An 18,568-nucleotide genomic window follows, 5' to 3' on the forward strand; every position below is an offset into this window, starting at 1 on the left:
GCAATCTCCTCATAATGTGTCCCCTCTCACCCTATAGCAGAGGGCCTGCTGTATGCTCATGGGTATTGCATCCTTATGTGAAACCAGCCACGTGGAAACTAGGCAGGAAAAAAATGCTGCACTTGCTCTTATACACATCTCACCAGTTGTACCTCAGTCATGAATTATCCTGAAGTTTCTCTGAGCAGTTAAACTATGCATGGTGAGTCAGCTTATGTCACAGATTTATGAGACCATGGGCTGAATGGTACTGGAGACAACTTTACTGCTTTGGGATTTACTTCTTTTAAAACATTACAAGTTTAATTCTGTGATAAATCAACAAAATCTATAGAGGAAAATAATCTTCTCTGCTAAGGCCTGTGTATATTATCCAGATCAAAAGTTGGTTTATGCCATTACTTCAGTTTGTAGCTTAGTGGTAAAGTGTTTGCAGTAAGGTTGCATAGACACTAAGGGCTTTGATGAGAGCAGAGCCCCTTGTCTGTCCAACCCATGGCATGTAAGATTAGCGTCACAATTTTATTTATTCTTTTGAGAAGTTCATGTGTCTACAAAAAAATTCCCTTTTTTTGCCCCCCAGGAAAACATACTAAGAAAATCACATGTGGATGTTGGAATACGGAGAATCTCCTTGCTTTGGGAGGTGAAGATAAAATGATTACAGTTAGTAACCAGGAAGGGGACACGATAAGACAGGTAGTAATACACTGCCATCTCTGCTGTGTGAGATGTCGGTTTTTCCTTGTAATAAACAGCTTTATATCAGACTAATGTGCAAAATTTTAAGTCACTTATGTGGAATGTGCATGTAATTCCATATTTTAAAAGATACCAATATTATTTTATGTGTAGGAGTATTGTCTTGCAGTTATGTATGCACACCATGTGCATGCCTGGTACCCACAGAAATCAAAAGAGGGGTATTGGATTTTCTGGAACTGGAGTTACAGATGGTTACAAACCACCATGTGGGTGCTGGGAACTGATCCTGGGTCATCTGGAAGAGCAACAAATACTCTTAGCTTCTAAGCCATCTATCTCTCCAGCCCCCAATTTTATATTTTTAAATGTCAAAAATATTTGTCTGTTTCCACGCATCCATATACATATGCAGCACCTACACACACACACACGTTCATATTTGTACACACACAAACAAGCTCTTTCTTGTGTATTACTAGGAAACTTCTCTTTAAGGTGGATAAGTTAGTTATTAAAGGAAATATGCATTCCTCTTTGGTATTAATGGATTACTAGCTCTGTGGCTATAGGGAGAATTTTGTGATGGCATCTTATTTTAGGCATGCATGTTGAGCAATGCTAAGAACTAGAGGATGCTGGACTTAGAATCAAGCTTCCTGATTCTAAGGCCAATCTTTCATTGATATATTAAATTGTTTCCAAAATACTTCTGACTAAATTTTAATTAAGGTAAAATTCTACTACTGTTAGAATTTCTCCAAGATTGATTAGATTCTAAGAGGGTCCTTCCTTAAGGGAGTTTATATTGCCAATAACTACTTAATGTCACCAGAGAGAAAATTGTTCTTTCAACTACTGTCTATCCTTTAGTGCCCTGGTATGGAGCCTCTACCGTGGCAGCATTGACTGAAGTGCTCTTGGAACATCTGCTTGGGCGCATGCATAAGCCTTACTCTCTACTATACACACAATTGGAAATGTGATGGACTCACCAGCTGTTGCTGTATAACAAAATATCTCAAAATGCAGGAGCTTAAAACATCTGTGTCATAGCCAGGTGGTGGCGCACGCCTTTAGTCCCAGCACTCGGGAGGCAGAGGCAGGCGGATCACTGTGAGTTCAAGGCCAACCTGGTCTACAAAGTGAGTCCAGGACAGCCAAGGCTACACAGAGAAACCTTGTCTCGGAAAAGAAAAAATCTGTGTTTCATAGTTGTTGGCAAGGAATCCAGATGCAGCTTCTTGGGGGTGCCTGTGCCTCAGGATCTCCCACGAGGCTGTTTCTGCGCTCACTCATGTCGTTGTTGGCAGAGTTCAGCTCCTTGCAGATTGCTGTTCCAGCACAGAGGCACTCTCACTGTGCGTCCTGATCTCTGGCACACGATCGCTCCCTTGGTGTGTGCTGTGGTTGAGTGTGGTTTGCTGTCCAAGTGTTCATGTGTCAGGAGTTCCGTCTTCCCGTACATGATGTTGGGAAGCAGTGGAGCCTTTGAAGAGTGGGCGCCGAGTGAGAGGTGATGGAGTCCTGTGGGTAGGAGGAGTTAATGTCGTTCTCTTGGGACTCTCACTGTTAATTAAGAGAAGCTTGTTAGGAAGGTTCTTCAGCTTCTGTACGCACTGTGCCTCTCCTACTCACACACAGTCCTGCCATGATACTAGGGCATCTCCTGAAGGACGCATGGCCTTTTGTGAGGAATTACCAAATTCTGTGGTACAGCTTAGAAGCCCTGTAGCTTTGCGGGATAGTAAAGATCAACAAAACCTTAGACTGTGAATCTTTAAAAGAGAGAAAACAACCCAAATAAGACAGAGTGCAAGCAAATGCTGTAGCAAAGGCTGAGAGTGTGGCTCAGCAGTAGAGCCCTTACCTAAGGGAGCATTCATGGGGCTCTGTGTTCAAGCCTTAGCATCACTAAATAAGTAAATAAGCTAAAACTGAATTACAAGTTCCAATTTATAAGAACTTTAAAAACATGACTTCTGTTTTTTCCCATCCTTCTCATGTAACAGTAGAGAGGTGGTAGGTCACACAGAATGACAGCTCCCTTCCATCTCTAGCTCTACCGGCTTCTAGGATGCATCCTTATCCTGCCAGATGAGCACTAGTACCCAGGCTCATGGCTGCATCTCAGCCCCAGGAAAGTGAGAAAGGGAGGAAGAACGCAGGAAATCACTGAAGGAGCCTTTGCTTGTTTCCGTTCTTGCCATGTTAAATGGGCCACAGGTCAGTCATATGGCCGCACCCAGCTGTTCCCAGGGAGCTTTGAGTTTAGTCTACCTGGCTGACCAGATGCCCTGTGAAAGCTTACCTTAGTGGTTAAGGCAGTGTCTGTCCTTCATTGAAAGCAGGTAGGAGGGGAAGATGTAGTCCAGGCTGCCCAAGCTAACTGAGGTATGCAGTGAGATTAAGAATTTGTGGTGAGCTGGGCACAGTGGCACATGCCCGTAGTAACCCTGGCACTCGGGGAGGCAGAGGCAGGTACGTCTCTGTGAGATCAAAGCCAGCTTGGTCTACAAAACAAGTCCCAGACAGCCAAAGCTACACAGTAAAAGCCCTGTCTCCAAAAACAAAAATAAAAAATAAAAAGAAAGAAAGAAAAAAGAAAAAAGAGTTTATAGTGAGCAAAGTAGAAGTAGTAAAATAGGGATACTCTGAAACAGCCAAGCAGAAATCAGTGCCTCTGTTGATCAGAACCACACACAGCATTGGCTAGTGTAGACCTTCAGCTCTAAAACCCTTAGTTCTCTTCACCATCTGTGTGTGTGTTGTGTGCGTGCACACCTCCACACATGTGACATGTGTGAGTGCATATGTGTGTGCTGCAGCACATGAATGGAGGTCAGAGAACAACTCCGTGGAGTCAGTTCTCTCCTTCTGCCATTATATGAATTCTGGGGATCAAGCTTGGGTCATCAGGCATACGCCAGACACCTTTTATCCATGCGACCATGCCGCTGCCTCAAGCTCGTGTAGTTTTTAGGATTCTTCTGGCATTCTAAAAGTTGTGTGCTCTGACACGACTTCTGGTAACTTCTGGTAACCTCACAGTTCTGATCATTCTGTTCAGTTGCCCTTAGAAACAGAACGATAGACACGCTGTGCACGTGCTGCAACGCCCCAGTCTAGATGCCTATACTGGCCATTCTCAATATGTAATTGCACTTTTTTGTTCTCTGAGTCATGAAATGATCTTAGAATGTTTTTTCTACAGAGCATTGCATCTTAACAGAATTTGCATACAAGATAATTGTTTCCACTTTCTAGCCTCAAGAAGTCTCCTTCCAAAATTAGACACGCCACTTAAGGTGCCATGTGGTAGGCAGCGCACACAGTACAAGTGTTGCCTCTTTTGCTGTGCCTCTCTGTTGTGGTTCAGAAGATCACTTTAGCGTCGCTTATGTGGCTTCACTCTTATTTAACCTGCTCAGCATGTATCTTCTTTCTGGAGTCCAGAGACTGGTTTGGTTGTTTTGTTTTGTCTTATTTTTGCAGTTTTAGAGATTGAACCTATGTGTGCTAGGCCAGTGCCCTGCCACCGAGCTGCATCCCCAGCTCATGGTTTTTTGCATTTGAAACAGATCCTCACTCTGTAGCCCTGGCTGCAGAACCCAGGCTGGCTTTAAACACATGGCCATCCTTCTGCCTCAGCCTCCTGTTTTATCCAGAATTTCTAGGTTTGTAGCAGTAAGATTTTCAGGTTCACAGTCCAAAATTAATCATAAATAAAAGTAAGCTTCATGTTTTATTAATATCCAGAATGAACCTCTAAGGTTTTGGAGAAGGAACTGTGAACTGAACCCCAGGCTTTGGACATGCTTACCGTGTGACCTGTCACCGAGCTCCACCCTGAGGACAGGATTATTGAGTTTGTTCACAGTGATGTGTTTCTTACCCCATAGACACCAGTGAAATCGGAGCCAAGTGACATCAAATTTTTCACAAGCAAGACAGATGACCGAATTTCTTCTTTTGAAAACACAGTAAGCATTTTAATTCCAACCCACACCCAAATCATTTTGGTAGCTCCATAGAGTGTTCAATTTCCCTTTACTAGTCTGGCTCGAACTTTGATAACTTCTTTCTGTTCGTTCATTTGTTCTCTCTCTCTCCCTCTCCCTCTCCCTCTCTTCCTTCCTCCCTCTCTCCCTCTCTCTCTTTGGTTTTTCAAGACAGGGTTTCTCTGTATAGCCTTGGCTGTCCTGGAACTCACTCTGTTGACCAGGCTGGCCTTGAACTCAGAGATCTACCTGTCTCTGCCTCCCAAATGCTGAGACTAAAGGTGTGTGTCACCACATGTGACTATCTGTTGTTTCTTAAGCCAAGGTAAACCTTAGTCTCTTAGACCTAAAAGTTGTGTTTGCCGTTGCTAACTGCCTCCCATCCAACAGACTAGGACATTTTCTGTTATGGCTGGAGTTGCTGTCCCATTCCTGTGGTAGTAAGAACATAGAGGAGGTCCCTTTAAAAACGGAAACTTTGGCCAGGAGGTGGTGGAGAACACCTTTAATCCCAGTACTCAGGAGGCATAGGCCAGCCTGGTCAACAGAGCAAGCTCCAGGACTGCCAGGGCTACACAGAGAAACCCTGCCTCTAAAAAAAAAAAAAAAAAAAAAAAACAAGAAAAAAAATGGAAACATTGATTTCTATCTGATTTAAGATCTTTTTTTCCCCCACATTGCCAGATAGTAAACAGATCTCTGAAAATTGTAGCTTTAACAGGTACAATTTCCTTGCTGTATGTAAATCCCGGATAACTTTCATAATCAACACAAAAGTATGTTAGGAGGTAATGTTTCTTTATGCTGTTGTACTTGATGACATTTTAGAATTCAGGAAACACAGCAAAGTGTCATCTTTAACATAAGTTAATATACACTTTCCTCTTCCCAACATAAGGACACCCTCCTGTGACAACTGCAGCTGGTTCTAACTGTCAGTCACACAGGGCTCTTCCTTCAGCCACGCCCAGTGCAAAGTGACACTGAGGCCCTAGGTCATCCTTAGGGCGTACATCTGTAGTCCTGCTGGCTCACAGGCCAAGTGGCCCTGCAAAGTGAATCCAGCTGCAGCAAAACTATGCTGAGTCACTTTCCTAAACAGCACAGGATCTGATGAGAGGTGCAGAGTTCAAAAGACTCTACAAAGGTGTTATAGTGTATTTTAAAAAGTACATTGGAAATATATAAAGCCAAAGACCTTTGCCAGACTACACATCAGCAAATGCTTTCTGCTATTTTTTGTTAGTTACATTTTACACTTATCATGACATTTAACACAGCCAGCTTTGGCTAGCTGTTTTCATAATGAGGCTCAGCTGTTTGGACTTGTTTGTTGGTCTTTTCGTGAAAGTCCAAGTAATTCATTCCACTATCTCCTGATCTTTTCTGGCAGATAAGTGCAGTAATTGGCAAGAAAATGTTGTTTCTTTTTCATCTGAATGAACCAGATAACCCAGTTGATGTGGAGTTTCAGCAGTCCTATGGCAACATCGTTTGCTACAGTTGGTATGTACAAAAAAGTAATTCTAGGAAAAAAAATGTGCTTTTTCCTTACCTATTATGTTTGAGTCTGTCCATACATTGCGCATACATAGGGCATCTCCACCGCTGCAGTCTGTGATGTCATGTGTTACACCACCTAGCATGTTACGTGATACACAGTTGGGCCTTGGTGAAGTAGTGATATTTATCACATTAAGGTTCTTGCCATCCTGCCCTCGATAGGACATTTCCTTTTTCATCCTCTCATCATCTTGCTGGCCTTAGGTATGGCGATGGCTACATCATGATTGGCTTTTCCCGTGGAACGTTTCTGGCTATTTCTACTCACTTTCCAGAAGTTGGGCAAGAGATATTTAAGGCTCGTGACCATAAGGACAATCTAACCAGTGTGGCACTGTCACCGACTCTGAGCAAAGCTGCTACCTGTGGAGATAACTGGTTAGTTAGAGCCACATGGTTCTTGGAATGTGGGGGCTACTCCAGAAAATCAATAGAACCTTGTGGTTGATATGATCTGACACCCACACTTTCTTGGACTCCTTTGAACTGTCTACAATGAAAACAAATTTTAAGTCTCCTTCTCTGTCCCTATTCACATGGTCAGCACTCACAGTCTCCTGATAAATGTGTAGTGAAATGGCAAGACTGCTTAGCAACCAAAACGTTAAAGGCTTTATGCCTAGAGCAGAGGAATAGAACAGTATGCTGGAAAACCAGTCTTAAAGTTGAAATGGGAGTTTTAGATGACGTGGAGCACACTCCACCTGCCTCACCCTCTGATCCAGCTGTAACCCAGGACAGGTGCGCAGTCTGAGGGCTTTGAAAGTTAAGTAATAGCAGGCTAATTAAAGGACAAGACCAGAATCAGTGTGCCTCAACTCAGCAGGGAGTCCCCCATTTGTCTTCCAGTCTTTCATGGTAGCCTGAAACCTGAAAGTGGGCTCTAGAGCACAGATAGAGGCCTGTGCCGCCCTCACCCCACCCCCCACCCCCCCCCGGAAAAAGCCATCCCCTCATAGCTGAAGCTGCAGAGAAGAGAGCACACAGCGTGCTGAGGGATGAAAGTGTGGAGGGAGGGTCCAACACCAGTGCCTGGAGAGCAGCTGGGTGGGTGGACTGTGACTAGAAACAGTGTACAAAACTGCCAGAATGAAACCCAGTAAAAAATAAGTTCCTTTCTCTTTACTTTTCAGCATAAAAATCCATGATTTGACAGAATTAAGAGACATGTATGCTATAATTAATCTGGATGATGAAAATAAAGGTATTGATCCTGCCGAAGCTGGTTGGTATTTTGTTATTGTAGTTGTGGAAAATAACAGTTGCTGCGTGGTTTCCATTCTTGTGAGAGGAATAAAATTAACACCTTTCACTGAAGCTCCCTAAAATAGTTTCTTTACATTAGGAGTTGTCTTAAATTGTACTACTTGACTAAAACATTGTAAGTATACTTTGTATCATCAGCTTATAACAAACTTTACCCTAATCCCAGTTGTACAAAGTATATGTACCTCGTTAGTCATAGCAGGTGACTGAGTGCCCATATTCTCTTACTAATGTATAGTGAAATTGCAAGATGATTTAAGGAAGAAGACATCTAAAATTTGTATGCCTATTGCATGACAGTCTTTATTTGGTTGACTGCAACAGTATATTATAGTTTTGAATGACGATTTATTTTGCAAATTGCTTCAGGGTTGGGTACCTTATCTTGGACTGATGATGGTCAGTTGCTAGCGCTGTCTACCCAAAGAGGCTCACTGCATGTCTTCCTGACCAAGCTGCCCATCCTCGGGGATGCCTGTCACACAAGGATTGCGTATCTCACCTCACTCCTTGAGGTCACCGTGGCCAACCTCATCGAAGGAGTATGTAAACTGTATGGTCTGTCCTTGTTTATCAATGAGGACAGTTTTAACAGCTGGTTCACCACTGTTCCAATTCTGTATTGTAGGAGCCACCAATCACGGTGTCTGTTGACGTGGAACCCAACTTTGTCGCAGTAGGTCTCTATCACCTGGCTGTGGGGATGAATAATCGAGCTTGGTTTTATGTCCTTGGTGAAAATGGCAAGTCTAAATCCATGTTGTGGTCCATCATATAGCATTCTGTTTCAGCACCATTTGAAAAGCACTAGAAGTGACTTCTAAGGCTGTGTCTTCCACTCACTTTGGTTCTGTCATCTCATTCTTAACTTAAATTGCTTTGTTTCTACTCTTTCTAATCTTTGCAAATCTTCCAGACAGATTGTGTTCTCTGCTTTGGTAGTGAGGACAGCATGGTGTGAGTGTTTCCGTTACACAGGCCCTGGGCTCAGTGTCCCTTTCTGCCTCAGCTAAAGGACTATAGCTACCCTGTGAACTTGACTTTATCTGGAGCTAAAGCTACTTTAAAGGGATCAAGAAGCAGATGAGGTGAAATCGAGTGTATGACGTCACTTGCACAGTGGCTTTGTTGAGGCGCACCTAAGCCTGGAAAGCGCTTAACTAAAGTGTCCATTCCTCCCAGTTTCTTGTTCTTTGAAAAATGTTATTAACATATAGGGGGAGCTTGGTCTTCCCTCCCCCTTGCTCTCTACTCTTTTCCCCCACTCTAAGTCAGAAGTGACCTAATAAATAGAAAACTCCATTAACTTCTTATCACTTACACATGATTTGCTTTGCTTGTGATTTTATCTGCTTTTGTTCCCTGTGGCCCACTAGGAATTCCCCGATGGTAAATTTAAATGGCAGCTAGGAGTTTCTGTAGAGTGGCTGAAACAAGGCTTAGTTCAGAAGAGCCATGCCAAAGTATACATCCATCAGTCATCTGTTCTATACCTTAATGTTTAAATGTTTTTGAAATTGCTACAGCTGTAAAAAAGTTAAAAGATGTGGAATATCTGGGCACCGTGGCCAGCATTTGCCTCCACTCTGACTATGCCGCTGCACTCTTTGAAGGCAAAATCCAGTTACATCTGGTAAGTATTACTGCTCTGAAAGCCTGAGTCCAATGTCCCACTGTCAGGGACCTTGGCCAGGAAGCACAGTGCACAGTCAAGCTAGAAGACCCATGTGGATGAAGGATGAACCATCTCTGGCTGTATGAGATACACACACGCATGCACGCACGCACGCACGCACCCTGGAAGCCTGATAAGTATCAATGGTGATACTCACGGCTTTAACTACAGGGTTGGTAATTTGCATCTAGAAGGAACCACAGATGAGGCATGAGTACCTACAGAGAATGCTCTCTCTGCTGTAACTGGGAGTACTGACTGTAGGGACCTGGGCCTGCTGTGCCTGTTGAGTTGTCCAGAGAGACTGTCATCTGTGAGGGTAGGGTTTTAGACCAGGGTTTCTCACACATCTATCTCTTGACTCTGCATGTGGGAAGCCAAGGAGATCAGCAGCTGCTGCACATAACCCTCCCACCGAAAAGGGTGCTCGGGACTGCCCTATGGGCCAGCTGTTTGGGGCATAAGCTGGCCCAAGGGGGTTTGAGAGTCTGATTATGTAGTTGAACTTGGGAAATCAGTGAACCACGAAATAAAACATCTTTTTATTTTAGATAGAAAATGAAATCTTGGACGCTCAGGAAGAACGTGAGACTCGGCTCTTCCCAGCAGTGGATGATAAGTGCCGGATTTTATGCCACGCCCTAACTAGTGATTTTCTCATCTATGGAACCGACGTACGCATTAGCGTCTGGAAGGCAGAGCACGAGCAGGGTCTAACTCTTACTTTCTAGTCTCAGGCCTCTAATGAAGAAGTAGCTGGTCAGCTGTATACTCATGTAGGACTGAGGTGGCATGAGGGTTTGCTGACTTTAAGGGTAGACTCTGGAGTCTGACATTTGAGGCTCAAATATTGATTCAGTTATCTGCCAGCTGCGCATGGCTCTTCCAACTGCACTTTCCCTCATGTGTGCTAATGTGTTCTCCTTTTACATGGTGTCAAGATCATTTGCTAAAACTTTGGCTTAAATTTAATCTCAGGGTTTTTTGAGTGGTGGTTTTTTTATTTAAATTTTTACAAAGTTTAAGTCCTATGTGTATAGGTGCTTTGCAAGGAATCTCTATGCACCACATATGTGCTTGGTGGCCACTGAGGCTAGAAGAGGATGTCAAATCCCCTGGAACTAGAGTTACAGACAGTTGTAAGCCCCTGTGGAACCCAGGTCCACTAGAAGAGCAACCAGTTGTCTTAACTGCTGAGCCATCTCTCCAACCCCATTGTGCTACAATGTTAGTTTTTGGAAGTTTTTGTTTTGCTTAGTTTTTTTTTTTTTTAATGTGGTGTGGGGTCTTCCTATGCAGCCCCTGGCTGACCTGGAATATTCTGTGTAGACCAAGATGGCCTTCAACACTCAGAAATCTGCTTGCCTCTGCCAGCGCTGGAATTAAAGGCATGCACTACCTGGTTTCTTGTTTTCTCTAGTGCTTTTCTCTAATTTTGATATCCAGGCCATACTGGTCTCAAAAACTGAGTTCGTTGTCTTCAACTTTTTGGAAACATTTATTAGAATTGTGTAGATTCTTTTTCCTTTTGTGTTGTGTAGATTTTACAGTGAAGGCTGTCAGATCCCTCAGTAATTCCTGGGCAGTTCAGTTGGTTTAGATGTACTTCCAGAGACGAGTAGGGAGGCAGCAAGCTCCAGTGGGCGTACACAGCAAAGCCAGATCAGTGTGCAGTCATCTGCAGCCTACAGGGCCACACTAGACTGAAGGAAGGTGAATCGGATGACTCCGAGCATCCCTGGAAGCAGGCAAGAATCTGCTTTCTGTACAGTTCCCCGAGGTAGATGCGTGAGAGATGGCATGGACAACCTTTCACAAGATTCCCCAGCCTACCTGTAGTTGGTGTCGCTGACTGCCCAGCCTGCCAAGTCCCCCTTCCACCAATTCTTTTTTTTTTTTTTTAAGATTTATTTATTATGTATACAATGTTCTGCCTTCATGTAACACCTGCAGGCCAGAAGAGGGCACCAGATCACATGGCTGTGAGCCACAATGTGGTTTGGTTGCTGAGAATTGAACTTAGGACCTTTGGAAGAGCAGCCAGTGCTCTTAACCTCTGAGCCATCTCTCCAGCCCCTGCCAAGTCTTATTTCTCCAGAGTCTACTTCCTATAGACATTAAATATATTAGCCTCTTTCTTTATTGAATGTAATAATATTTCTCTTTTTAAATTATTTTGTGGATAATTTTATGTGAAAAGTCAGTATTTTCTTAACCATTTTACAGTTCCTTGATTAGAATTCTTCTTCTTTTCTTTTTTTTTTTTTTAGGCTGGCACTATTCAGTATTTCTTCATTGAAGACTGGCAGTTTGTTAATGATTATCGACATCCTGTTGGTGTGAAAAAGCTATTTCCTGATCCAAATGGAACCAGATTAGCTTTCATTGATGAAAAAAGTGATGGATTTGTTTACTGTCCTGTAAGTATAGAAAATTTGGAAATGTGTGCTGAGGTATGACTCAGCGATGGCTAAGTGTTTGTCTAGCACGCTGCATACTCTGGCCTCAATCTCCAGTGCCAGGGAAGCAAAACAGAGCTCAAGATGCTCAATTCTAATGCAGTAAGAAAGGTTCTGATGCTGGTTTGTTGGTTGTTTCCGGGACAGAGTCTCTCCTTTATGTAGCTCTAGCTGTCCTGGAACTTGCTACATAAATCATTCTGGTCTCAAACTCACAACAGCCCACCTGCCTCTGCCTCAGAGATGGGATTAAAGGTGTGCACCACTACACCTGCTTAGAAAGTTTCTTTTAATAAAATATTCATCAAATAAGTTTTCTATCCCACAGAGTCAAGGACTGTAGTCCATTGCTGTGTCTTTGTAATATCATGTTTGTGAGCAGTGCCAAGAGAACGTGTCTGTCTCACAGAGAGCTGTCACTGACGTTGAGACCAGATGTTATTATACTATGTAGCCCAGGCTAGCCTCAGCCACTCAAGTCTTGACTCAGAAACAAGTAGAAAAGCACAAGAAAAGTTGTTCCATACGTGCTGAGCAGCATCAGCTTTCTAACAACATGGAGTCATTGTGTCTACACTTTATAGTTTTTCCTATAAACTAATCCAGTTTTATATCAAACCCTGAGTTTACCCAGTAGCTATCATTTTGTTTGTTTGGCCTTTGAGGCTTTGTTGGTTTTTGCCAAGGGGGATCTAGTTCAGTAATACGAAGAGAAGCTCCTCTACTGAGGAAAGATGCTGGGGTGGAGTGGTGTTGGGAGTCAAGCGTGCTGCCGCTGCAGACAGGCTCTTCACACGCAGGCTATAATGGCAGACCCCAGAGGCAAACCTGTGAATCCTATCTCATAGGTTAATGATGCTACCTATGAGATCCCAGACTTCTCGCCGACCATTAAAGGAGTTCTTTGGGAAAACTGGCCAATGGATAAAGGTGCATTTATTGCTTATGATGATGATAAGGTGTACACTTACGTGTTTCACAAGGACACCATCCAAGGTACACAATCACTCACTGTACTTTTACTGATAAATGAGTTTTCATTGTAGTGAAATTGAAAACTTTGTTATTTGTGCCCAGCGTTAGATTGCAAAATTAAGGGGTCTGTTTTCTAATACAGGATCCAAGGTTATTTTGGCTGGTGGCACTAAACTCCCCTTTTCCTACAAACCTTTGCTGTTATACAATGGGGAACTGACCTGCCAGACACAGAGTGGGAAAATCAACTCCATCTACCTCAGCACCCACAGCTTCCTTAACAGCATAAAAGATACGGAGCCTTCTGAGCTGAGACAAATGCTGCTGCAGACGCTGATGCTCAAACGGTAGGTGGGGTGGGAGTCAGTGCGCCTGCCGTGCAGCTCTGACACAGCGAGACTGCGGGCCCTGCCGTGCAGCTCTGACACAGCGAGACTGCGGGCCCTGCGCGGGGCAGGGTCTAAACTGCACGGCTGTACTAGCAAACTAAAATAAACTACTAACCGGCTGAGACCAGCTCATTCGCCTTCATGCCCCAGGCAGTAGTTATGACTAGTGATTGACTCGTGGGCTGTTTTGAAGCGTAGCTAAGATAATGGGTAACAGGGCTGAAGAGACCTCTCGGGTCAAAGCCTTGCCTTGCCAGCATGAGGACCTGTGTTCACTTCCTGGAACCCACACTGGAAAGAATCCGGGCGTAATGGCATAAGTGTAGGTCAGTTACAGCATTAAAAAAAAAAAAAAAAAAAAAGGTGGGTGGCATTTGAGAGACAGCACCTAAGACTGCCTCTGGCCTTTCCACACTGGACCATATACGTGCACACTCATACACACATGTACTCAGAAGCACAAACACGCACACACATGTGCATACGTTACATAGAAAAGAGACGGTGGATATGAAAAGATGTAAGCTATGGAGGAGGTGCTGTCGTCTGGTGTGGTTCCTTATGTGCCTTATTGTGAGAAAAGCACTTGGTGCCCCAAAGAGTGCTGATTATTGGAAAGTTCTGATTATTAGATGATGAGGTTTGATTTCACTTGGCTTGATATTTCATCTTTCTCGTTTTTTTTTTTCCCCCTTTTGCCTAGGGCCACTGTGAGTCCCTGTGGCTCTAACTCTTCTGGTCACATCTTGACTAGCTCCTCGGGCCCAAGAGCTCTTGTACTCTTCTCTAATTATCCTGCTGGGACGGCTATCCTCACAGGGCTTTGAAACAAAAATTGACTGCAGGGCCCAGGGCTTCAGCTTGGTAGCAGAGCACTTGCCTTCTGTGCTCAGGGCACAACAAAACAAACCAGTAAACTGTCCCCAGTAGCCAAGGGTGGCCTGCCTGTAACCCCAGCACTTGAAATGGTCTAAAGTTTGAGGCCAGCCTGGCCTGTATAGCAAGATCCTGTCTCAACAAAATTAAACAACTCTATTTTCCATTTAAACTTGTATTTATTATTTTCCACCAGTCCAAGGACTCCTCAGATTTGCCTTGCCTAAAAACATCATTTTGGTTTGGTTTGGTTTGGTGTTTTGTTTTGTGATGTGTCCCGGCCCACGAGACAAATCAAACCAGGGTTCACCTGAAAGAGGGAGTGGGGATTGAAAGTAGGGTACAGAGACACCAGAGATATTGAGTCAAGTCTGGAAATTTCCGATCAAGACTCTCTTTTATGCGGAGGAGTAAGACTTTATATACCAAGGTCAACAGGATTTATTCTAATCCCACTCTCCCCAGCCCACAGGCAAGAATACAATAGCCTGAATCGCTCCCTGTAAGAACTTCCTATTTCTCTGAGTAGCTCCCTGTAAGAACTTCCTTGATCCTCTGGGTGGTTCCCAATTGGGACTTCCCTACTTCTTTCAAAGGTAAATAGTCCAAGTATAGCCTAGAACACAAGACTTCCTCTGGCAAAGGTCAGCAACTCAAAGGTTAGCATGCAGCCTAAGCATGGGATTTCTGACATGGCAGAATTTGGCACTGCTCCCCACAGTTTTGGTTTGTTCTGGTTTTGAGACAGGGTTTTTCTGTAGCCCTGGAAGTCCTGGACTCTCTCTGTAGACCAGACTGGCCTTGAACTCACATTGATTCACATTGATAACCCGACTTTGCCTTCCTGAGTGCTGGGATCACACCTGCGTCGCCGTGCCTGGCTAAAACATCAACTTCTATAGCAGTGGTTCTCAGCCTTCCTAATGCTGCACAACCCTTTAATACATTTTCTCATGTTGTGGTGACCCCGCCACCACCATAAAATTATCCTTGTTGCTATGTTGTAACTTTATAATTTTGCTACTGTTATGAACTGTAATGTAAATATGCATCTTTTTTTCTTTCATGGTTTTTCAAGATAAGATTTCTCTATGTAACAGCCCTGGCTGTCTTGGAATTCAATTTGTAGATGAGGCTGGCCTTGAACTCACAGAAATGCATCAGCCTCTGCTTCCCAAGTACTGGGATTAAAGGTGTGTCCCTTCTCATGATCTTAGGAAACCCCTGTGGAGGGTCATTTGACCCACAAAGGGTCACAGCCAACAGGCTGAAAACCACTGTTCTGTGCACTCCTGTTTTTCCTCTTTCCCTATCTATTTGTCTGAAAACACACACACACACACACACACACACACACACACACACACACACACACACCAGGCAAAGGAGAACATCTGTGCTTGAACATCTGTTTGCTATGTTTGCTGAACTCCAAAGCTAGAGTACTGGGGTTTCTTTGTTGTTGTTTTGTCATTGTTTTGTTTTGGGTGAGAGGGTTGCCAGGGAAATGGTTGGTTGTTTTTGTTTTTGTTTGAGTCATGATCTCTGTAGGTAGCCCTGGCTGTCCTAGAAATTGCTATGTAGGCCAGGCTGGCCTCAAACTCAGAGAGATCCTCCTGCCTCTGTCTTCCATGTGCCGAGATCAAAGGTGTGTGCACCATGCCTAGAGTACTAGCTTTATTGTACTTAAGTGAGAACAAAAATAATTCTCAGCTCTGTGTAGGATTTAAAAATTAGAATTAGTTGTTAATTGGTGGTGGGAAGGGGCGATTACAGAGAGTAAATTCTGACTGGTAGAAGATGGTGAGGAAGGGGCTGGGTTGCTCAGTGGGTAAGAGCACCTGCTGCACCAGCCTAGGGACCTGAGTTCACATCCCCAGTACCCACACACAAAGCTAGGAGTGTCTGGGCTGCCTAGCCTGCCTCACTGCAAAACCATGCAATCCATAGTCAGTCAAAGGCCCTGTCAAGGAGTAAGGGGGGAAAATGATAGAGCAGGGTGGGCGTGGTGGCGCACGCCTTTGATTCCAGCACTCGGGAGGCAGAGGCAGGTGGATCGCTGTGAGTTCAAAGCCAGCCTAGTCTACAAAGCAAGTCCAGGACAGCCAGGGCTACACAGAGAAACCCTATCTCGAAAAAAAAAAAAAAAAAAAAAAAAAAAAAAAAAAAAAAAAAAAAAAGAAAAGAAAAGAAATGAAAAAAAAAAAGATGGAGCAGGACACTCTGGCCTCCATGGCACACACAGCTGCTGCACAGACATGTGCCCCAAACACATACATCAAGAAGGTAAGAAAACTGTGCAAGCAAAGGAAAAGGTTTTGTTTTTCATAATTTGCAAGTGCCAATTATAGGTTAAACGTTTTGAAGGTTTCTCTAGCACATAATGTTTGGTGACATGCAGTCCAAAGACTCCCTAGTAGGTGACAAACAGATGGCTTAGTCTGTGTTCTCAACCCTAGGTTTGCTGATGCTTGGGACATATGCAAGATGCTAAACGATAACGTGGCCTGGAGTGAGCTGTGCAGAGCCTGTCTGCACCACATGGAGGTGGAGTTTGCCATCCGAGTTTCCAGGGCAATGGGGGACGTCGGCACAGTGATGTCCTTGGAGGAAATAAAGGTGTGCAGTGTTTCCTGAGTCACTGAGTCAAAGCTACTTAGTCAACATTTTACATTTCAATTAGTCTTAATCCAGACAACCAAATAGGTAGATGATACTGCTTCCTACTGAGCAAAGCCTTTTGAAAAATAAAATACTTAACTTTCTTCTCATAGAAACTGCTTTTATTTGTAGGGAATTGAGGACCACAATCTTTTGGCAGGACATCTCGCCATGTTTACTAATGACTTCAACCTGGCTCAGGACCTGTACCTGGCGTCCAGCTGCCCTGTGGCGGCCCTGGAGGTATGGCCGTACCCTTGTCTGGAGTGAGGGCTGTCTGTAGCACATGCCACCTATCTCCTTCTCCTCAAGAGTAGACTTTCAGCTTTCAGAGCCCCTGAGGACTCCTTAACCTCAGAACCGCTTTCAGCCTGCATTCAGGGGAGGTATAAAAAGGCATGGTATTGTAGCATTGCTACATGTACAATTGCTAAATGTGTCCAAAGAGAAAAGATTGTGTGTAACTCACAAAACTGTAATAGAAAAGTAGGTGCCATTTACAGATTGCTCATGTTGCCAGGTGCTGTTCTAAGCACTTGGCCTGTGTTAACTCATGTAACCCCTCAGTGGTCTGCCCTAGGACCCAGTAGTGTTACTCCCTCTGTGTCCCACCCGGGGACCCTGAAGCATACCTTCTAGTTACTGCATCACGTCCTGCTTGGTGGCAGGAGGATGACTGAACAGAATGTCAAGCTAAGTTTAAAGGCAGAGGTGAAGGCAGGCCTGGTGACGCACTGTCAGCTGAAGGGTATAGATTAGCCAGCCCAGGTGGTACCGACCTGTAAACCCAGCACTGAAAAGGCAGAAGCAGGAGGGCTGCAATAGTTCAAGGTCAGCCTGGGCCAAACAGTTAAGTTCTAGGCTAGCCAGGGCTACGTAGCAAAACTCTGTCAGAAACAAACAAACAAAAAGCCCCCACAGATTTGTGACGCAGGCACACCTGGATTCTGATTCTAGCTGTTTGTGAACTTTGACATGTCCTTTGACCTCCTTTAGCTTAGGTCCTGCTTCTTTAAAGTACAGGTAATAATGCTAAAGTAGCTGGGTAAGAAAATGGGTTTAGAGTACAATTAAGTCACTTATAATAACTAGGAATAGCCAGAATAAGCAAGCCAGCAAACTGAACTTCTGGCCATCTTTTCTCACAGCTGTTTAAATTAAATTGCGTCTACCTTATAATATATTTATAATATATACTCTAAACATAATCCTGTATATTAGTTACACAGGTGCCATAAGATCTGTAAAGGCTCTGAGGTGATGGTTCAGAATAGAAGGCTAAAGGCCTCTGCAGTTCCTTCAGCCTCACTTTCCAGGACAAGTTAATTAGGTAACCAGAGCCCTGCTTCCCAGCGCTCCGTCTCATGCTAGCTGTGTCTTTGCTTCCGTTTCTGGTTCTCTGAGATGGGCACAAGAACATTGCAAAGGTAGCTGTGAGCATCCAATGAGCTCATGCTCTAGACCAGGACCCGGTAAAGGTAGTTCTGAATTCTGTACAGTCTAAGTCAGTGAGGAGTGAACTGGCAGATTCCTCGGTGGCCGCCTGGTATATTTGGTTCCTGTAAGAGACCACATGAGCCAGGAAGATGCGTCATATGTTGTGTTTTCTGTTGCTCATGCTGCAACATAGCTGCAGTTATCTATGATAGAAACGGTATTGGGGGCCAGAAAGGCAGCTCATCTAGTGAAGGCACTGCCACCACGCCTGATGACTCTGATCCCTATGACACACATGATGCAAGGGGAAAACTGACTCTTGCAAGTTATCATCTGACCTACACACACACACACACACACACACACACACACACTATGACACATGTGTACCCAAGCACACAGACATACAAGTGTAACAAGAGTGGTGCACACCTTTAATCCCAGCATTCAGGAGGCAGAGGCAGGCGGATTGCTGTGAGTTTGAGGCCAGCCTGGTCTACAAAGTGAGTCCAGGACAGCCAAGGCTACACAGAGAAACCTTGTCTTGAAAAAACAAAAAACAAT

General features: G+C 44.1%; 1 protein-coding gene across 1 annotated transcript in view; it reads left to right on the plus strand.

Annotated features, from left to right (window-relative positions):
- The window catches only part of Wdr19 (WD repeat domain 19), a 61,254-nt gene that overhangs the window by 12,282 nt on the left and 30,404 nt on the right, over positions 1 to 18,568 (plus strand). The window contains exons 6-19 of the mRNA XM_051164757.1: positions 584 to 699; positions 4,605 to 4,685; positions 6,097 to 6,209; positions 6,471 to 6,644; positions 7,400 to 7,470; positions 7,902 to 8,074; positions 8,161 to 8,275; positions 9,059 to 9,165; positions 9,759 to 9,881; positions 11,478 to 11,627; positions 12,515 to 12,662; positions 12,784 to 12,988; positions 16,366 to 16,525; positions 16,700 to 16,810. Of these exons, the coding sequence (XP_051020714.1) occupies positions 584 to 699; positions 4,605 to 4,685; positions 6,097 to 6,209; positions 6,471 to 6,644; positions 7,400 to 7,470; positions 7,902 to 8,074; positions 8,161 to 8,275; positions 9,059 to 9,165; positions 9,759 to 9,881; positions 11,478 to 11,627; positions 12,515 to 12,662; positions 12,784 to 12,988; positions 16,366 to 16,525; positions 16,700 to 16,810 (1,847 nt within the window). The remainder of the gene's footprint in view (positions 1 to 583; positions 700 to 4,604; positions 4,686 to 6,096; positions 6,210 to 6,470; positions 6,645 to 7,399; positions 7,471 to 7,901; positions 8,075 to 8,160; positions 8,276 to 9,058; positions 9,166 to 9,758; positions 9,882 to 11,477; positions 11,628 to 12,514; positions 12,663 to 12,783; positions 12,989 to 16,365; positions 16,526 to 16,699; positions 16,811 to 18,568) is intronic.

Source organism: Acomys russatus, chromosome 22 (genome assembly GCF_903995435.1).
Source record: "Acomys russatus chromosome 22, mAcoRus1.1, whole genome shotgun sequence".
Taxonomy (NCBI): Eukaryota; Metazoa; Chordata; class Mammalia; order Rodentia; family Muridae; genus Acomys; species Acomys russatus.